The 17383-nt window shown below is 29.9% G+C and overlaps 2 protein-coding genes across 4 annotated transcripts in view; one reads left to right on the plus strand and one right to left on the minus strand.

Moving 5' to 3' along the window:
- The first annotated feature begins 10532 nt into the window (after positions 1–10532).
- LOC131845099 (cilia- and flagella-associated protein 299-like) overlaps positions 10533–17383 on the plus strand; it is a 251121-nt gene continuing 244270 nt past the window's right edge. For all 3 annotated transcript variants that reach the window (XM_059194126.1, XM_059194125.1, XM_059194124.1), the window contains exons 1-4: positions 10533–10801; positions 12167–12344; positions 13065–13262; positions 13846–13967. In XM_059194126.1, the coding sequence (XP_059050109.1) occupies positions 10632–10801; positions 12167–12344; positions 13065–13262; positions 13846–13967 (668 nt within the window). In that variant the 5' untranslated portion in view covers positions 10533–10631. The remainder of the gene's footprint in view (positions 10802–12166; positions 12345–13064; positions 13263–13845; positions 13968–17383) is intronic.
- Positions 14167–17383, minus strand: part of LOC131845093 (nitric oxide synthase-like) — a 34847-nt gene continuing 31630 nt past the window's right edge. Inside the window, exons 15-22 of the mRNA XM_059194117.1 lie at positions 17072–17317; positions 16804–16957; positions 16436–16605; positions 16061–16271; positions 15752–15839; positions 15383–15665; positions 15095–15286; positions 14167–14891 (exon numbers count right to left, since the gene is read on the minus strand). Of these exons, the coding sequence (XP_059050100.1) occupies positions 14775–14891; positions 15095–15286; positions 15383–15665; positions 15752–15839; positions 16061–16271; positions 16436–16605; positions 16804–16957; positions 17072–17317 (1461 nt within the window). The 3' untranslated portion in view covers positions 14167–14774. The remainder of the gene's footprint in view (positions 14892–15094; positions 15287–15382; positions 15666–15751; positions 15840–16060; positions 16272–16435; positions 16606–16803; positions 16958–17071; positions 17318–17383) is intronic.

The raw sequence follows: 17383 nt of genomic DNA on the forward strand, positions 1-17383 counted from the left end.
ACGGCCTCGGCGGTCGGTCTAAAGTAGTTTACCATACCACTTTACATCTTTGATGGTCGTAGGTTCGATTCCTCTCACGGTACAAACATTTGTATTCATTAGACTGATTGTTTGTATCACTTTTGGGTGCTTTCTATGTATATTATGTATGAATATGAATTATCTAGAGGTGTTATTATTATTAGTATTATATTTCTTATTTATTGAGTGCCTATACATTTCTTGATACATATAAATTTCTTAAATAATTAATTCTTGGTTAAATTGGTTCTTTTAGGAGCAGAACTTCATCGAAATTATACATTAAGTTAGTGTATTTCGTACCAATAGGCTGATATAATAAAATCTCCTAGTAACTACTGAACTCTACAAATCTAAAGAGCCTGGAACACTTTGAGCGTGTTGTTTACCTGTTTGAGTTTGAACAACACATTTACGAAACGAACTAGTTCTGTAACGAGGGCGTGCATATTGTAGTTTGCTTTGAAGTTATTGTTTAGTTTGATTCTTATAATATTAGGAGACACGTTTCTCGGCGATAAAGTCGTCTTCCTCTATATATAGGGACTCTAATCCGCAGTGGAAATAAATTTACTGAATTACAAAAGTCAAAAATATATATATTCGGTAAAAGGCTCACAACATCGGCAGCAAAACTTCGAACAATTGAAGACAAAAATCACACTCTTTTTAATTATAAAGTTCTAGTTATTATGTAGTTATTATCTTCTATTAACAATGGTTTGATATAAATTTAACAATAAAGATCCAATATTATACGTGTGTATCTATTATTTGAGCCGTCACTGTTTTCAATGTAAGTTTTGAATTTTATATAAAAACCATAAACAATATAAAATTTTCATTAAAATGTCTTAAAAACAAATCGTTCTGTATAATGATTTGTCATAGAGAAGATAGATTCAAGATACTGAGCTATGGTCCCAAGTGTAGAAGCAAGTGAGCCCGGATCGTCTATATAGCGTATTATTAAAACTGACAGGCGACAATAGCCTGTGATTGCGGTGCAGAGGGTGCTTTCCGCGTCCAATAACTCGGCAACTAACGAAATAAAACTCACTATATATAGTTTTTTTTATATATTAAATATAACCTCGGTAACCTAATAATAACAAAAGGATCTGTAAGGATAGTACAATGCTTATAATACTCAGCAGCATTTTTAATACCTTTTCACAGCATCCAGGAGACATCAACTCTAGACTTAATTACTAAACTATTCTTTTTGTTAAGCGTCATTACCTGGTAGTTTAATGACCCGACCTATATATGGCAAAGATCTTCAGTTAAAATCTGAGGGTATACTAAAATTTGTGTATCACTATATATTTTAAACTGACTTTGAATTTAGAGAAATACCGCTAATAAATCTTATATTAAAAAATACTGCTAGTATTTGAGAATAAACCAAAATGATTCGAGAGACGGTAATTTATTCGCTATTCAAAATATACTTAGCGAATTGAGGTAAGTATATCCAGTCTTACTTTATTTAAATATTTACTACAAGGTGACAATGACTCTGGCCAGCCGTCTCGATTTACAGTCTTATGATATATTAATATTGAATTAATATTGAAACGCTGCGAGAAAACAATGAGTTGGTAATCATAGTAGGCGCCTCCTCCGGCTGACTCCAATCTTGGGTGTGTTTGAAGTGTGCACGAGTAGCGCAATAAATGCTTGTGGATCCCATAACGTTCTACATTAAAATAAATATTTGGCACTGTCACATTGCTTTCATGGGGTAAGAGCAAGAATAAATTATTAGTCATTTTTATTATATTTATGGTTTCCTGACATGTATATAACAATTACTATGGAGATTACTGATGTATAAGTAATTAGTCTTAATCTTAATATTAATTATATTACAATATTTTGAAATCATCATCGCACCCCGGAAGACGTCCACTGCTGGACATAGGCCTATATGCATATTTTGAAAGCGTAATAAATATTAAATATTTATTTATTTGAAAGAGCCGACATCATATTTTACGAATTTTGTATGAAACCTATGAAAAGACGCTAACCCATGTCATAAATGCAAAAGTGTGTCTTTATATTTGTTCTTTTGTGACCTTTTCACAACTAAACGGCTGATCGGATGTTAATGAAATTTGACATGAAGGTAGATTATATCCTGAATATACCCAATGTCCATAATTGCATCTTTTATCAAAAAAGCAGATAAAGTTGCTAGTTGGTAATAGCTACTTACTTACATAGTTATATTCCAAATTGAAGAATATGTCGTGTACATATATCTAAAGAAATAAAATATCGTTTCATTTTTTAAGTAGTTTTGATATAATTTTGTACAATTAAAATAATATTTATTACATATTATTTAGTGATAGTTCCATACATATGAAAAATTAATTGAACTTTGTTGACCACATATTCATTAGTAGCAACTTCGTTTTAATAAGTTTTCAGTAATTCGAATTCAAAGCTTGGATTAAATATTAATCCATAAGTTGTCTAATTTGGGAAGTCCAAAGTTGAAATATTAAATTCAATACTCTAAGATTAATTCCATCTGTTTCAACAATTTATGCCCTTAATCGGAGTTTTAACATAAATTGAGTATGATGTGGTAGTAGACTATAATAAGTTAACAATACAATAAACAAGTATATTAAAAGGTAAATAAACTCTGTCCTACAATCTATTAAATGTAATAATTATATTTTTTTAAGTTTAAATATTATTATTACATATATTAATATGGTAATTTAATTATTTATATATAATTAATAATCACTTTAGTAAATGCTACGACGTGGAAATGTTCAAAACTTTAATTAACGATTGCCATTTAAGCTGTATTTTGATCATTCAGACGTCTTTCTAAGAGACCGCTGGTGTTTAACAGCCTACTAAAACAAAGCAACAGGCCAATGACAGATATACTAGTAATACCAATATTGTTACGTATAATAAAAAATATTATTCAGATCTTGAATAAGTTTTCAGGGTTAAACTTGAAAAGAGTTAATGGTGTAATTTTATCACAAACAGGTGTTAAAAAAATATTAGACATACGAATAATGCATAGCTATATATATACCGATTTAGTTGCCTTCTTCTTCCTTCTTCTTCTTCTTTACCCCACACAAAGTTACTTCCATCTTTTTTGTATAATTTTATCTAGGTTTATCTACGTGTGTCAGAAATAGTGAACAAAAAAAATTATATTTAAATTTATCGTTATTTTTGAGAGCCGTACAAATACCTGTTCATCAATAATGAACTAAAAATTAAAAGTTGAGTTCACAAACATCTTAAAATATTAAAGTGATTATTTCAGTGCTTCTTAATAATAAAATATTCGTAAAATAATACTAAACTTGGAATATAAATGGGGATAAAAATGATTTACTTGCTTACCCTTGCGTCTGTCGGGTCAGCGTCGACCAATATTAATGCAAAGACAGCATATGTCTGGGTATTACAAATTGAGGTCGAATTTAGGTACGAAGTCTTGCCTTTCTTCCCTTAGATGAGTGAACTTACGATACCGTCCTTGTAAAACGTCTGAAGTAAAGTTGTTGTTGAAAGGACCATTATGAATATAATAGTTGCTTAGTGGGGATAGGAAATTGTTAGTAATTGGGCCTGGTGACCCCATTCATAGCAAAGTACTATATTAGATTGACTTCCACGCGGTTCCTTACCCTTAAACCCTCATTCTATTGGTAATTTTCAACAACACAAAAATTATTTATTACTTCTAACAGTTCAATTGGACAGTATTTAAACCAGCTTTTTTCTGAGACAACAGACTATGCATATATTTATATTTTTATGATACTGCAACCAATAAATACATAAATATATGTAAATATTAAAGTACATATATGCTATATCATACTTTTCAATTTAAAGTATACCGATGAATCTAGTAAATATATACCCAATGCAATTACTCAATTTATTTCACTATGTAACATTGATATTACAGTTAATTCCAGTTTTTTTCTTGAATGGCGAGCGGTCGTTAACTTTATGACCACTAATGTCAGTGTCTCAGTTAAGTCTAGAGGTACGTGCTTACTACGTCAATAAAAGAAGTCAATGTTACAAACGCACAAAGACTCGGTAAATTACTAAAGTTAAATTTTAATTAATGTTTTTGTTCTCTATACTTATAATACTAGTTATCAAGTTCGAAACAATAATACTATATTATTGTTTATTATTGGTAAATTAGCTGGAAACTGGTGGGAACTTCGTCTAGCTGTATACAAGTAGGTAGTATATAAAACATATATTTGAAAGTTTATATATGTAACTGGAATGGCCAATAAGCTATCCACTAGATAGTAAGTAATAACCTTTGCTTATATATACATTAACAGTAACATGGAAATCATTTAAAATGTTATTCTGGAGGAAAGAGGATATTTTGCCCCTATACCCTCCGATTTTACTGCCATATTGCTCATCCTTCAATCGAAACAGCTTACAAATAAAGATGCTTAAAAGTTGGAATGGGACAAGTAACCAAAAAAAATATTGTCTTGTTAGACGAAAAATATAGTCTCAAATACCGCTATTCGTGAGTATTTTATACAAACAAAACATTCACGCACGTGTACACAATGCATGCGCATACATTTAGAAGGCTCCTGTAAACGTTCCAGTGTGTAGATACTCGTATTATAATATTTATTCACACCGTAGCCTTTGAAAATATCGAGCGGAACTACTCTACAAATTCACTGTGTTCTAGCCTTTAACTCTCTTTTATCTTGTGTACATAAATATAAGTTTGCAAATTGAAAAACAATTGGGTTTCTTTTTAGACAGGATAGATACTCGTAGTAACGAAAAATTTACGTTTAAATCAATCTTTAAAATAAAAAACATTGATATGAATGAATGACTTAATACAAAATATATAATTATGTTTACCAAAACATTTAATGATACCTCGGAGGTCTAACGGTTTAGCACACCGTTTCACATCCGAAAATCGCAAGTTCGAGTCCTCGCATAGTGCTAACATTTGTAATCATAAGTATGATGATTTATATAGATTGGGGTGTTTTATAAGTATATTTATAATCTATGTATTTACAAAAAATATGTATTTACATACTTAGATACGTTGTACAAAAAAATGTTGAAAGAGAGCGCTGTGTGAATAGAATAGAACAAAAACAATAGGGTAATAATTATTATACATAATTATGTACTGTAAAATTAAGCAATTTAATTTGTAACTTAATTTTAATTTCAGTTTAACTTTATGGCAATGGAAAATATCAAAACAAATTAACCGGGAAAAGACGTAGGTTCAGTTAAGTTGAATTCAACTATGCAAGCTGAAATATCATTACCACAAAGGTTAGTCTTGATTAGCCCATATTGTTTATTTATTTATTTATTTATTTTTCCACACTTACATCTATTTTTACAGGTCTTAGCCTAATACAATAGTGCAGCAAACATTAGAGTCCACATGAATAAAGCCGATTAATAATCCGATTAATGATAATCTGAACAAGGCCAATTTGACATCTTTGTAATACTCATACCATTTGTCAAATGTAATCTACTAATCAAACTCAAAGCATTCATTCATGCAGGAAATTTCGTATCACTCACGCACATAAATATTTATCCCTATTCAATTATTTATAACAAATAGTTTGTTATATTACAATTAGATCCTATTATCTCTTCCTCTCTTAAGACATTTAATGTCAGACGATATATATATTATGTATGTATCGACATATAAAAATGATGATTAGCTAATGGAGAACGTCATATGATATTAAGCTCCCCACTCGTTTTATAATGCAACAAAGAATAAAAAAATACACACTTAGAGAGAAAGTGCCTTAATACGTTTCATAAAAGTCGTAGGACGACTACGAAACTGAAATGACGTCTACGTAACAACATGTATTTAAAAACGAGTGCTTGCACAATTTTACATAAAAATTGTTATAGTACTAAGACCACCTCGACTTGCACGTGCGGACGATACCTTCAAAATTAATCTATGCAAACAATTCTTGGAAAATATGCATAAAACCCTCATTCCATACACTGGGCTACGATATTCTCAAACTCAATGCAAATATATTTTTTCTTTTAATTTAACCATATTTCTCATTCAAATTACTCGGCTTCACTCGAGTGAAATTTATAGAATATTCTGTTATAGAAGCTACATTATAGTTAAGCTATATCGTTAAAATTAATTCAGTAGTTTTTTAGTGGATAAGTAACAAACATCCATCCATCCACACTCACAAACTTCTGCGTTTATAACATTAGTAAGATTTAAATCTGAGTAAGCTGTGAATAAATACATCTAATTACCATCAAACACCGGTAGCACCTGTTCGCGAGCAGTTTTAAAAGTTGCTAATTATCGAGGCATCTTTAATCAGTCTTAGACCGACGTCAGGTCTTCTTTCTAATTGTATTTACAGTTTGCAATCTTAATTTATGTCGTAAAATATTACACTCTAATACAAAATTCATATTCTCGACTTGTACTTTATACCTTTTATAACTAACAAGTACAGTAGGTGCTCCAGTGACATGAAATTTGAAATGGTCTGTGTTCATTGTACCAACCTTGTAAGATTAAGTCACTGACGAACTAAGTGATATTAATCTGCTGTACTTATTACTGGTTGTGTATTCGATATCCGCACAACTATGTATATTTACTAGTACCTATATTATGTGTAGGCTTCATGTTTTTTTAATACTCGTATTTTCTACATACCATATATATATTTATAAATGAGAGAACCTATCGTGTACTAACGTCTCTGGGAAAATAGTCTTAAAGATTTAGTCCATATTATATGTATATAAATAAATTGTCAAGTGTTACCTTCACTCTTGGCAATTTTTATGTCAGAATAATACAAATATAGTAAACAATTTCTGTAGCAAACAATTTAATTTGGATGGATAGTAATCCCTAAGCAGGTGAGTGCGGCATTTGTATTCCCGCAAAGTATTTCTTGCATTCTCGTTGAAAATAAGCAAACTTTATGCTGTTTGAGCACCAACGAGATGTTGCAATTTTAAACTTATATTAATATGAATGCGTTGGCGTGTTTTCAGAGAAATACTATAAAAATACCAAACAAACAAACTTATTGTTTGTTTGTAGGTTTTAGTTCTGTGTTTAGTTTACATAAAAATAATGAGGTACGGAATTTCACTGTATTTTTTTCTATTTAATTTTATTAGCTTTGGTCACTACGTTTTGTATTGTGTTGTAATATTTACTTCAATTCAGATAATAATGATAAATTATATTTATATTCGAACTATTCTAATGCTGTTACAATTTCACCAATGATATGGATGAATACCATCTTTTTTTTTTTTTTTTAATTTATTTTGGTACAAACAGTCATTACAATTATAATTACAAATATATATATATAGATAGTTGATAGACAACGAGTACCGAAAAGTATTTAGTAGTATTATATTAATAAGTAGTGTTGACATAATGAGCCTAGATATTAAGGTTAGAATTTTTTTTTTACATTTTATATTTTACTATAAACAGACGATACAGTAATATGAAACATAACAAAACAATTATAACATAGACAGTGAAGAAAACATAATTATTAATTATTAAGTAAACAAAGAATACCCAAGTACCTACATTACAATGTCTGGAAAGTAACTAGTACATTTAAAAAAGAAAAGACAAAATCTACAAATACATAATTATTGTGTCATTTTAGAGACAATTCAATTTTTGTATTACTTCCCCTTTGAAGGCATGCAATGAATTTGAAAAAATATCAATGTCTGAAAATTCTTTATTGTATGTGAGAAGACATCGCGAGAAGAAGTTATTACGAGTATAGTTTCGACGTGGACGAATCTTCTATAATACATTATATGTTATTAACTATAGATATACGTATATAGTATTACTGATTCTGTCCCTAGTATCCAAACTTATTTAATCAAACTACTCGTGGTTCTTTTTGAAAGTTGACAAAAAAACTTCTTCTCACTGAGAGAGGATTGAAAATTTAATTATGTCTACGCCAGTACTAAGCGTATAGTAATATGAAAGCAATACGGATAAGGCCTTTGATAGTTGGTTTTCTTTTAAGATTCCGTAAAGAAACTTAAAGAAAGTAGAAAAAAGTTTAACGTGCACTCAGGAGATTTTTCTAAAGTGAAAATAGGAATTTGTTCTGTATTTTTTTTTGTGATGCCTCAGCACTTCCACGAAGCTGACTGTACTTTCCTCTTCGTGTACACATAGCTTGTCTCCCAACGGTACAGGAATTACTTTATGCCCCACAATACAAGTTTGCATGAATAGGGCTTATGTCAAATGGACATTTGCATTAGAAAGAAAATTGATTTATCATACAAAGCTTTGAACCGAGCGTACTACGACACTCTACGTGTACCCATCTGTTGTCGATGTATATAACTAGGTAGTATTTAATACTAGCTGTCAGCCACAGCTTCGTTTGAATAATATAAAAATAGTACCTTATTATTGTAATTAAATCAATTATATTTAGTTTTTTTCTATATCTTATCTATAGTTCGTATATCAGGCATATCTTATTAGTCGTAAATTGTCCGTATTTTACTGTCCTTGTCCGTCATTATTATAGTCAGCAAGCAATATTGTCCAAAAATCAACTCTATCTACATGCCTAAAATTAATTAGCAGTGGTAAAACACTAACAAATGGGCCAATGATGCTGTAATGAACATACTTATTATATATAATGAAATAAATAAAATAAATAAAAATAAATATGTAATGAACATATTTATTTTTATTTACCATTCGTGAGGTTAGGTCTGCACTCTCTGGTACACAGTTGTATTGAATTGGATGGGTACCTCCAGCTTACCTATTTCAGCTGCTAAGCAGCTTACTTGGAAATATGTGATCCGTTGAAGGTCAGTAAGACTGTGACATTACTGGATACTATGGTATGGCATTTGGTTTTCCGGAATGGAAATGTATGCGTGGTATCACGTCACAAAGTAACGTGGTGATGTTGATATATGTACAGGGGCGAATATTTTAATAAATAAATGACGGTTACCCTTATCAGAAGCTGGGTAAACGTCTAGACTGCTAAATATCTTTGTTTACCACTAAATTATCACTGTTAAGGCACTAATAACTATAAATTGGATAAAACCCGGTGGACAATCATCTTATTTGCCATTCTGATTACTAAAAATAAGATATTTCAACGTAAAACGTCTTCGTGTTGTATAAAATAAGAAAATAAGATGACAAGGAACTCTTCAATTTACGTTTCAAATGTTAGTACAGATTAAACCGTACATTAAATACGCATGTGCTCTCGACAGATATTGAATGTATTACCTCGGGAAAGTGTTGACCATTAAAAATGTTAAATCAAATTGAACCTGAACAAGCAAATCAAATTACGTTCAGGTACGTACTTTAGGTTGCCATGCTACTTGTATGGCAGTGTCGTATACGTTATTTAAGTATCGGCTGGTTTAAAAATTTTTAGAAGAATTATTTTTAGAAGAGACATTCTCAGACTATTTGAAACATATAAACATGTACTGGTGGTGTTTAGAATAATCAATGGAATATGTTTAGTAAATGTATACCGAGTAGAAAATTATTTTTCTGCTTATTTTATCTTTCGATACCAAACATTTGTTTCAGTGAGTATATTATGTATATGTATCATCATTGCCTTACCTTCATCCCAATTCTTAGTATCGGTGACTGTATATTATGTCTTCTAACTATATTATGTATTATATTTACAAAAACTTGTATTTAAGTATTCAAAAAATTTAACATTTGTTCAGTATCCATAGTACAAGGTCTGCTTATTTGGTAACAGAAGACGTTTTGTGAATTGCCCTAAGTTGTTATTATCTTTAAAGCCACTTTATCATCCACAAAATTATAATATATATCTTATAAAATATATTGTAATTTTTTAGAGAATAAACTAACACATAAGATGGTTAGATTAATAAGTTACTAATATTATGGACCAGAACAGTGTAAGTTGCGGCTTTATAAGTAGAAACCTTGGAAGTGTTGTGGCGAGTAAGTAAACAGCTGCATACAGTTTGGTATATTGTTGCATACAGCCTCTATGGAATTAATAAATTATATTGGAAAATCATAATTATAGGGAAACTACAGCGTAAGGAAACAATGTTTCAATACTTTTTTTTATTAAGTAATAATACGAACGAAACTAGGTTCTAAACTAACTAAATTAACTAAACTAAATTCCAAACAACCTTCACAAATATACTAGCATTATTGTTGTCACTCAAAATCTTTATTAGACTAAATTTCTTTATACATACAAAAGATTATTAATGGTATAAAAATACTAAATATGAACTATATGCGGTTAGTGCATCAGCAATATGCATTTAAAATATTCAACCTCATTATTCCATTTAAAACATGATAAACAACAACAACATTATTGTAACTAAGTAACGATAAATCTGCCAAACCTGACCTACATACAACAGACAATATTTTACATAATATGTATTTTTAAAACACAATTTTTCCTTTTTATTTTGTTAAATATATTTATTGAAATATGGCTATGGCTGAGAAGAAAAACGAGTACCCGCCGGGCGTCGAGGCAGACAGGAGGCTACTGTCTTTCGACACCTGGGAGGATTATTTAGATTCTCTTATTGAAATTGCCGATCTGCGTAATCTCAGGAGTATTACTACGGCCAGAACAATAGCAGCGTTTGGTTACAGGTATTGTGTATAAATAAATTAGAATATTATACTACTAATCGACTACAATCATCAAAAAAAATTAAGAAGTAAATCATCTAATGATATGTATATGCTGCTGTGACTATCGTCATTGTTTCTTGTGTTGTAATATATTTATTACAATTCTATTCTATTAGAATAGAATAGAATAATATTAATTTTTAATAATTCATATTTATCAATGTTTGTAACCTTCCAAACGGCTTGACCGATTCTTATGGAATTTTGTGTGTATATTCATTCAGAAGAGCTAAGAATGTGACGTAAAGAAGGACGTAAACGTAGGATAAACATTTATATATTCTTCTTTATACAACCTCTTCTTTCATGATTCGGAATAAAAAAATATAAGATAGAAGATTCTATAATCTTAAATTTTCTTGCTACCATCATCAACCACTACTTTCTAATAGCGATAATAATGTATAGTATATACTAAAAAATATAATAACATATAATAGGAATATTTGTCCAGAAATAACGACAATATTGCATAATGCGTAACGTGTAGCGAAAATCTTACAATACTATAACTCTAATAAAGCTTTGTTAAGAAGAAACAAAGCTTTATTAGAGTAGGCATATCGATCACATATTAATATTATACACGCTAGAATGGCTTAGGAAATTAGGATAAGTTTAATCTTAGGGTAACACGATGTAATTTTATCCTCGTGATAGGTTAATGGTATAATGGATACGTGGGATAATTTACAATCAAAGTTCTAACAGTTAACAATCCTTAATATTGATTTCTTCTTAATTTATGTTCTATTTATTAGAACTACCTTTTTTTGGACGTTAACTAACTTTAATTTAGGGATTATATTAAGTGATTAAAAGGCAAAGCTTGTTGACGGCTTACCGTCCGTCCGTCCGTACCGTAAGCAGTAACCCTCGCCTGTATATATGAACAGCACTACTGTCATCACGATATCATTACTTCACAGATATATACAGATATCACTAATATCTAAGGTGTCACAACCTGAGATACTACCACTAATCCGTTACCATTACAAAGGATTGAGGTGTAATAATTCTTATCCTGTTATTTCACTACCTAATCGTACCCTAGAACTGAATAGCTTACATAACCAACTGAAATAGGTGAGACTAAGGAACCTACGCAGACAACTTTTACAGTCTACCTCACTACTTATTAACAAAACTATTTATTTAATAATTCGCTGTTTGAATCTCCAAACTGCGAGTTATAATTTTCTAGCAGACATCAGTTATACTATGACATATTGCCATTCTAAAGTGAAAAGTTGTTGCGAGATTAAATTTAATATTTTATAAACTCTTGTGGTTCTTTATTGCCACTATATAACTTTCTAGAGCATATGGTGATACATTAAGTGAGAAGGAGTTTTATTCTCGTCGTGCTGTCATACACGCTATCGTGTTCCCCGTTGTCAAACCTTATACTTTGGCCAGCGACGGAGCAGATTTAGAAGATCCATTTAATAGGGAATTGGCAGTGCGAGAAAGAGCTAATAGAATTGGAATTTTGCAGGTGAAAATGTTATGTACTTGTTGTAGTTCTAATTTTTTCCGCAATTGTTAATACTTATACAATAAGAAATAGGCTATGTAACATACGTAACCTTCTTTGAGACACAATACCGATCTATAATAAAAAAGTCCTGGACGTAAGAAACACGCATTTTTTTCTACAAGTAATCTAGTTGTATAAAAAATAACAAGCTGTTGGCCCACGTTATCTGGATAACAGTACCTACATGGACAGCATCATGTCAGCGTATGATAGTAGTGGACAAACGTGTCATGCTTCCGTATCTATAATTGTACTATAATTCAATCACAGACGACTTTCTGCAAAATTTAGCTGTGTAAAAACGTATCCTACTACGAATTTTAATTTCTAGTTACAAAATTGTATATTTTGTAGAATTATTTCTCCGAGTTCGACTCTTGCAATTATTTTCTGCAAGTGACCAAAGCGGACATCAGACAATGTCTGTAGTATATAAATTCATATACATAAATAAATAATTTCAGAACAATTCACACAGTGCCATCTAGACCCAAGTTAAGTTAGATAAAGCTTGTGTTATAGGTACTAGAGATCTGATACAAATACATTTTTTTTTAAACACATACATATTATACATAGAAAAACAACCAGACCGATATAAACAATCAGATATCCGTAATAATAACTAATGTTCATATTTACAGTAGCACATACAGTTTTTATTATTTATTATTCCAGACAATCATATTCATTAGACATTTCACAAAAGGCGGCTTCGAAATATCCGGTTATATAGATTACGCCCACAAGCTTATATCGGAAAACTGGACCATGTTCTTTAAATCTAACAAAATGTTATGGCCTAAAGATAACGATTTGGGGTACTACCACTGGCGTCATGGCACTGTAAGGAGTAATATAAGTAGAAATTACAAGGTAAAAACTATTCAAGTTAAGCTAAAAACAACTGATTAAATTTAGAATCGTTCGTACAAAAAAAATTATCGAACGTTGTTACTTGGTAATTATATATGCCTAATATTTAGAGGTATTTTTGAGATTTTGCAGAATTTTATAGAATAGTTTTAGCTATTCTGTTGATATGGAGAATATTTTATTTCAATGTTAGAGTACCTACAGCCGAAATATTTAATATAAATCGTAACATCATACGCTTCACTCGAATCGATGTATTCGGCAACAATGTCGATAACGAGTATCCAAAAGTTTCGTTTGAATTTCTACATAGTTCTCTGGTGGTGTTCCGGAAATTATTACTATTACATATTCTCTGCTTAAACAATTACAAAATGTCTGTTTGTCTATGAACTTTTACGTAAAACGCCATTTAATAATAATTTTATAATAATAATTTATTTATTTGCTTGCTACATGGTAATTTATTAATGTCATATTTCATTGTCATGTAGTAATGAAAACGACCTACTAATGTAGAAGTCTATTATTAATTGCAAATTCATAAGCAGACCTTCTATTCTTGTATTTTTCTCAATTGTAGCCTTTAATGGACCCAGATAAAGGACTTCTTTTCCAAAACCGCCATGATCATAAAATAATTTGTCCAGACCCACAACAGGATCCTGGACAAAATACAACAAAACAGAGAATTTATTCGCCGAGGTACGCACAAGTTGAAATTTACGATCATGTCGTTCGTAGAAAAAGTTAAAAGTTTTTAAATACTATATAGTGAATCTGTTTCAAATATGAGAATTATATCATTGTATGATGCAATTCTGTTATATTAATATTTTGATATATTTTTTTATATTATTTATTACGGAAGAAAAAGATAAACGTGATTATAAAATGTCTTTAATTAGTCTTTATTATTTTACTTATTACCTATTAAAACACTGAACTAATATTATAACTATATACTAATTTGTATGATCTTTAATTATTTATTCAATCCAAAATTATATACTTTTTACATAAAAATGTGTTCTTGGAAATCTAACTAACTTGAATTGTATCTATCTCTGAATATAAGTTTTATGCGTGACTGGCTATATCTTCACGATGAAATATCGTATACATTATTATTTTTCCAAATTCTATAAAATAGGTATCATTATGAAACGGCTTTTAATAAAGATTTATTAAATATGTTTAATAAATTGCTTTCTGATTTATTGAGTTCTTTGTTTATTTATTTCACTAATTATTATTAGAGATAGCATTGAAATAATAGTTGATGCTAATTTTATTATCAGTATCAAAGCATTTATAAAATAATCTAATTCTAATTAACTAAAAATAAATAAAAATATCTGGCATTTATTTTTGAAGTAAGAAACATTTTAATAGAAAGTATACTTATGCATATTATAGTCATTGGTAATAGTGTATGCACATTCTATTTAGAATGTTAACAAAATAAAAAAGTTGGTGCTTCTTGATGCAATATTATATGCATTGTGATTATTACTGAGATTGAATGGATTCCTGGCGAGTTCTCTTGGCAATGTCTCGTGATGCGCTCTGTACTTGGGCCGTTCTAAGTGTTATACCGAATATGTCTTCGTGATATCTGTTTTCGTCCTGAAATAATATGAGAATAGATTTTTTTTTAGGGTTTTTAGTTCCATTTAAATTAATAATTAAATATTATTGTCATGCAGTATCTTTCAACAAGTATAAGTCTAATTTGCAAATTCTTGATTTATAAGTTTAGAGAATTTCAAATAATTTCAAAATAGGTTTTGATTAAAACATAGTTAATTTACAGTATCAGAGTAACATACCATTAGCTCAAGCATGAAATCATCTACTTCCTCGTCCGACATTTTGGCTTGTTCCTTTATAATTGATTTTAATTTTTGTTGTACTTCTTCTGCCATTTTACAATCACCACAAACGTAAAAGTGTCCATCTTCATCTAATAATAACCTTGTGACTTCAGCACCTTCATCTTCTAAGAGTTGTTGAACATGTTTCTGAAAAGTAATTATGTTTTGTATATATATTTATTATATAATACTATACTCGTAAATAGTTTAGAAAATCTAATTGCTCTTATTTATATTACTTACTCTGTCTACATCTTGTTCCCTTGATAAAGCTACCATTGTTTTAGTAAGAACTCCCTGTTCTAAGGCTTCCTTTTTTTCTTCTTTATACAAGTCCATTCCTCTGTTTCTACAGCCAAAAAATAATAAAATAGGACCCAATTCTTTTTCATGTTTATTCTCCTTGAGATTCTTTATCTCTTCTCTTCGATGATTCCAGAAACTTCTGAACGGTGCAATACCTGATCCAGGACCAACCAATATAAGAGGAACTGATAAGTCTTTAGGCATATGGAAGTTAGGAGCACTGTAAATGAAACACAAAGAGTATTTTAATATGAATTGCTCGATGTTTAACGTTAGTCACTTTAAAACTAAACAAAAATACACTACCGTCTAATAAAAATGAATACTTCGTCATCTGGCTTCAAACTTTTCAAATAAGTTGAACATACGCCGTAATGTACTGGTCCTTGATCATCTGAAAATGACAGAAATATAATATTTAATACTCGGAACCTTCTGTGATATCAGTGTAATAATGAGTATAGTCTAGTATATGAATACATTGCCTTGCTATTTTACTTAAATGACAATTTTATTTCGGTTATCTTTCATGCATTTTAACGATAATCATTTTCTAAAATAAAATGCGTATACTGGAATGAATACTTATGTTTCATAAAAATAAACGTCACTTACTTTGACTTTTGTAGACAACTATAGCTACAGTAATATGAACTCTTGGGTGATGTGCTAACGGAGATGACGATATAGAATAAAATCTAGGTTGCAATGGTGGTAACAAGGCTGCTAATAATGAAGCTTGAGGTCGACATGAAGGAAACTGTTCCAAAACTTCTGCTAAATGAGGATAGTAGAAATGTCTCCAATCATCGTATGCAAATGAATCCTGCAATAAAATTTAATTCAGAAACACTTCTACTGTTTATAGTAATAGATCTTATTATATTTACGTTTATAAAATAAAAACAAATATATCTTACTTAATAAATGAAAACTCAAAAAAATGAAAAATCTTTTCACAGACTATTAAAATAAATAAAATGTTCGTACCGTAGCCAATTTACTAATGTTCTCTTCATCAGCTTTATTGCTACAACATTTTGCAAGGTACTTTAGGACTGTAGTTGTAGGCGGTGTCGTAATGTCCAAAAACCGAGTGAATATATCTCTTATTGTAGCTGTCGATATACGTTCATGTCTTTCCCATGTTTTTATAGCACCTGATAAATATTTAGTAACATATAATCGCATATTTAACAAATAAAAATTGTATTTAATGTCAGACTACAATTAATATTACACAAACTATTAATAATACACAACCAGGGTGACTAGGATGAACCAGTTAATATTGTACATTTCCTAAACAGATTTTAAAATAATTAATAAGGTTAGTAATGAATAGTTTTCATAGTTACCTGTGGGTGTGAGTGTTTCCTTCATAACTTGTAACTGTACAGATTTATCATAGTCTTCAATATCTTTTAGCCTTTCTAATACAGCATCAACTATTTCTTTCCGATTACACGCCATTATACCAACGTGGTCTCCAGGTTCATATTTTAATTCAATCTATAAATCAATTATATTATTTTTAATTTGTACACAGTATAAAAATAAATTGTTAGTAATATTTATTAGACAAACAGTAAACTCTTCAGAGTTGATTTTGATAATTTCACCCACCTCTGGTTCCATATCAACAAAAATAGTTGCACGATCTGATGTATAGTCGCCTAATAATTTATTATTCTTAATTTTACACGCAACTAACTGTTTTCTAAAGCTTGTTTCAAGTGCATTCTTTATTGTAATGTCAGGGGTTGGTTTTCCAAATCGCACTGTTTCTTCACCTAAAGGTAGTGCAGTTAAAGCTTTCTTTGCATCTTTTATCATTTCATTTTCATCCAAACAGAACGTTTCGCAAGCAACCTGTATTTTTAAATAAATATAATTATTTCTATATGAAGTAAACAATTTATTTTTGTATTTATTACT

The sequence above is a fragment of the Achroia grisella genome, unplaced genomic scaffold (genome assembly GCF_030625045.1).
Source record: "Achroia grisella isolate CSIRO2021 unplaced genomic scaffold, CSIRO_AGI_Agris_v1 utg452, whole genome shotgun sequence".
In the NCBI taxonomy this organism is placed as follows: domain Eukaryota; kingdom Metazoa; phylum Arthropoda; class Insecta; order Lepidoptera; family Pyralidae; genus Achroia; species Achroia grisella.